This window comes from Alligator sinensis, unplaced genomic scaffold, assembly GCF_000455745.1.
Source record: "Alligator sinensis unplaced genomic scaffold, ASM45574v1 scaffold1434_1, whole genome shotgun sequence".
NCBI classification, from domain to species: domain Eukaryota; kingdom Metazoa; phylum Chordata; order Crocodylia; family Alligatoridae; genus Alligator; species Alligator sinensis.
The window spans coordinates 91,405-93,702 of NW_005843168.1; the positions used below are offsets into that span (position 1 = coordinate 91,405).

Here is a 2,298-nt window from a genome sequence, read left to right on the forward strand (position 1 = left end):
TGTCCCATGGGAGGAGCAGGAATAAATAGATTTATAATAATTTAGCCAAGATCCCTGTTTTTCCCCCTAAAACAGAATCCCACAAAGGGGCAAAAAAGAAAGAGATTTATAATTATTAGTCAATTTCCATGTTTTTTCCCCTAAAAAATATCCCTGTTGATATCATCGTTCCCAGCTCCTTTATCTTTGTAATTATTTTTTAACGGAGGTGAGAACAAGAGCGTGGAAAAAATTAACCATTTTTTCTCTCTTTATGATGATGATTGTTTTTTGTAATTAATCTGTATTTTATTATTTAGTGGCAAAAAAAGACATCTGTATAGAGGGTCTGAGCTCAGAGCTGAGACCCAGGAAGGTTTAGGATTTTTTTAGCAGGATTGACCCAAAAAATAAAGGTTTTGGGGGGCACTTTTTGTGTCTTTTTTTGCTTATATAGAAAATCAATTTTGGTCACGTTTTTGGGTCAAAAAATCACAAATTTGGGTGAGTTTGTTTTTTCTCCCAGAGTCTCAAAAATTGTGGCTTTTAGAAATCAAATTTGTGGGATTTCTTAAATCAAAGATGTGATTTTTATTTTCTTGCAACTATTTAAAAAATAAGCTTTGGGGAGTTGGTCTCTGGATTTGGGTCAAAAAACACCACTGGGGGGAATTCATTCAATCTTCAACATTTGTGGCTTTTGGATGTCCTTTTGGTTGAGATTTGGGGTGTAAAACGGCAAATTTGGTCTCTCTTGCACATTTTCAGCAGTTGTGGCTTTCGGAAGTTAACTTTGGATGAGTTTTTGGATCAAAAACCATGACTTTGAGTCCTTGCAGTTTTCAAAAATGTTAGCTTTTTTTAAATCAATATTTTGTGATTTGGGGGGTCAGAAACTCCCAATTCTGCTTTTTTCTTCTGCAGATCTTAAAAACTATGGTTTTCGGACATCAACCTTGATAGATTTTTGGGGGGGTCAAAACCCTGAAATTCTGGAGTTTCCTCTCGTGTCACCATGTACAGAAGTCAATCTTGATAGATTTTTAGGTCCAAAACTGGCAATCCTGGGTGGGGGGGTTTCCCCCCGTATGACCATTTTTTGGAAGTCAGCCTTGATAGATTTTTGGGTCAAAACCTGCCATTTTGAGGTTTGGTGGGTTTTTCCTTTTTCCTTGCTCACCATTTTTGGAAGTCGATCTCAATAGATTTTTAGGTCAAAAAGCTGCAATTCTGGGGGTTTTTCTTTCCTTCCCTCGCTATTTTTTGGATGTCAATCTCAATAGACTTTTGGGTCAAGAACTTGCAGTTCTTGGGGTGGGGGGCTTTGCATTTTGGGTTTGGGAAGTCAGTCTCAGTATTTGGATCAAAAGCCTGCAGTTTGGGGTGGGGCGTGGCGTTTGCCGTTTTTGGAACTGGCTCTTGATAGACTTTTGGGTCAAAAGCCTGCCATTCTGGGGGGTTTCCCTTGCGATCTTCACTGCAGTGGGTTTTGGACACTGGCCACCACCTTTTTTGGGTCAAAACCCTGGCTTTTTGGGGCATGTTTCCTTTTTCCCTGGCAAAACGTTGGCTTTTTTCTTTCCTTCCAAACACCTGGACTCGATTTGAGAGCGCTGGCCTCAGAAAAGAATTTAAAAACCCACCAAAAAAAAAAAAAAGGATTTGAAGGGAAAAAAGGAGCAACCAGGGTCCAGGCTTGTGGCTTTGGAGTTCTTTTGTGGGGGAGGAACCAGTGGGAGAGAGAAATGGGAGAAAAGGGCACAAAAAAAAGGATCGAGCATAAAAAATCCCTCAAAAAGGGATTTTTACTTTTTTTTTGCCTTTGCAGAAATTGGAGGTTAATGTAGGGAGACAGCACCCCCCCACACCCCCCTGCCCCTTTCTCCTCCCCTCCCCCACAGCCCCCAGATGGAGGTGATGTTGGGAACAGCCGAAAGCAACCGGGATTTTGAGGTGAAAAGAGGCGATTTCGGAGCCGACGCGCGACTGTTTGTATATAAAAGAAAAAACGCTGAGAGAGAGCGCGAAGAGGTGCACTTCTTTCCTGGTGGGGGGGAATTTGGGGGGGCAGGTAGAGGTGGGAGGGTGGATTTTGTCCCCAGGGGGAGGGAATGAACTCAGGCCCGTGTGCCCACCCGGGATGCCCAGGTTGTCTGGGCGCCCCCCACCTGGACACCTGGGCTTCAATAGGGGCCTCCTGGACACCTGACTTCTCCGTGTGTGCATTTTTCTGGGCCGGGGAGGACTGGGAGCCGGGGCACCCGGGCTCTCTCCTGCTCGGGGAGGGGAGCAGGGCGTGAGGCTAGCGTATGGGGGAGG

At 44.2% G+C, this 2,298-nt stretch overlaps 1 protein-coding gene across 1 annotated transcript in view; it reads left to right on the top strand.

The window, feature by feature from the left end:
* The window catches only part of USF2 (upstream transcription factor 2, c-fos interacting), a 10,416-nt gene extending 8,420 nt beyond the window's left edge, over positions 1 to 1,996 (top strand). Inside the window, exon 11 of the mRNA XM_006037762.2 lies at positions 1,808 to 1,996. Coding sequence (XP_006037824.1) covers positions 1,808 to 1,897 — 90 coding nt within the window. The 3' untranslated portion in view covers positions 1,898 to 1,996. The remainder of the gene's footprint in view (positions 1 to 1,807) is intronic.
* Positions 1,997 to 2,298: the final 302 nt, after the last annotated feature.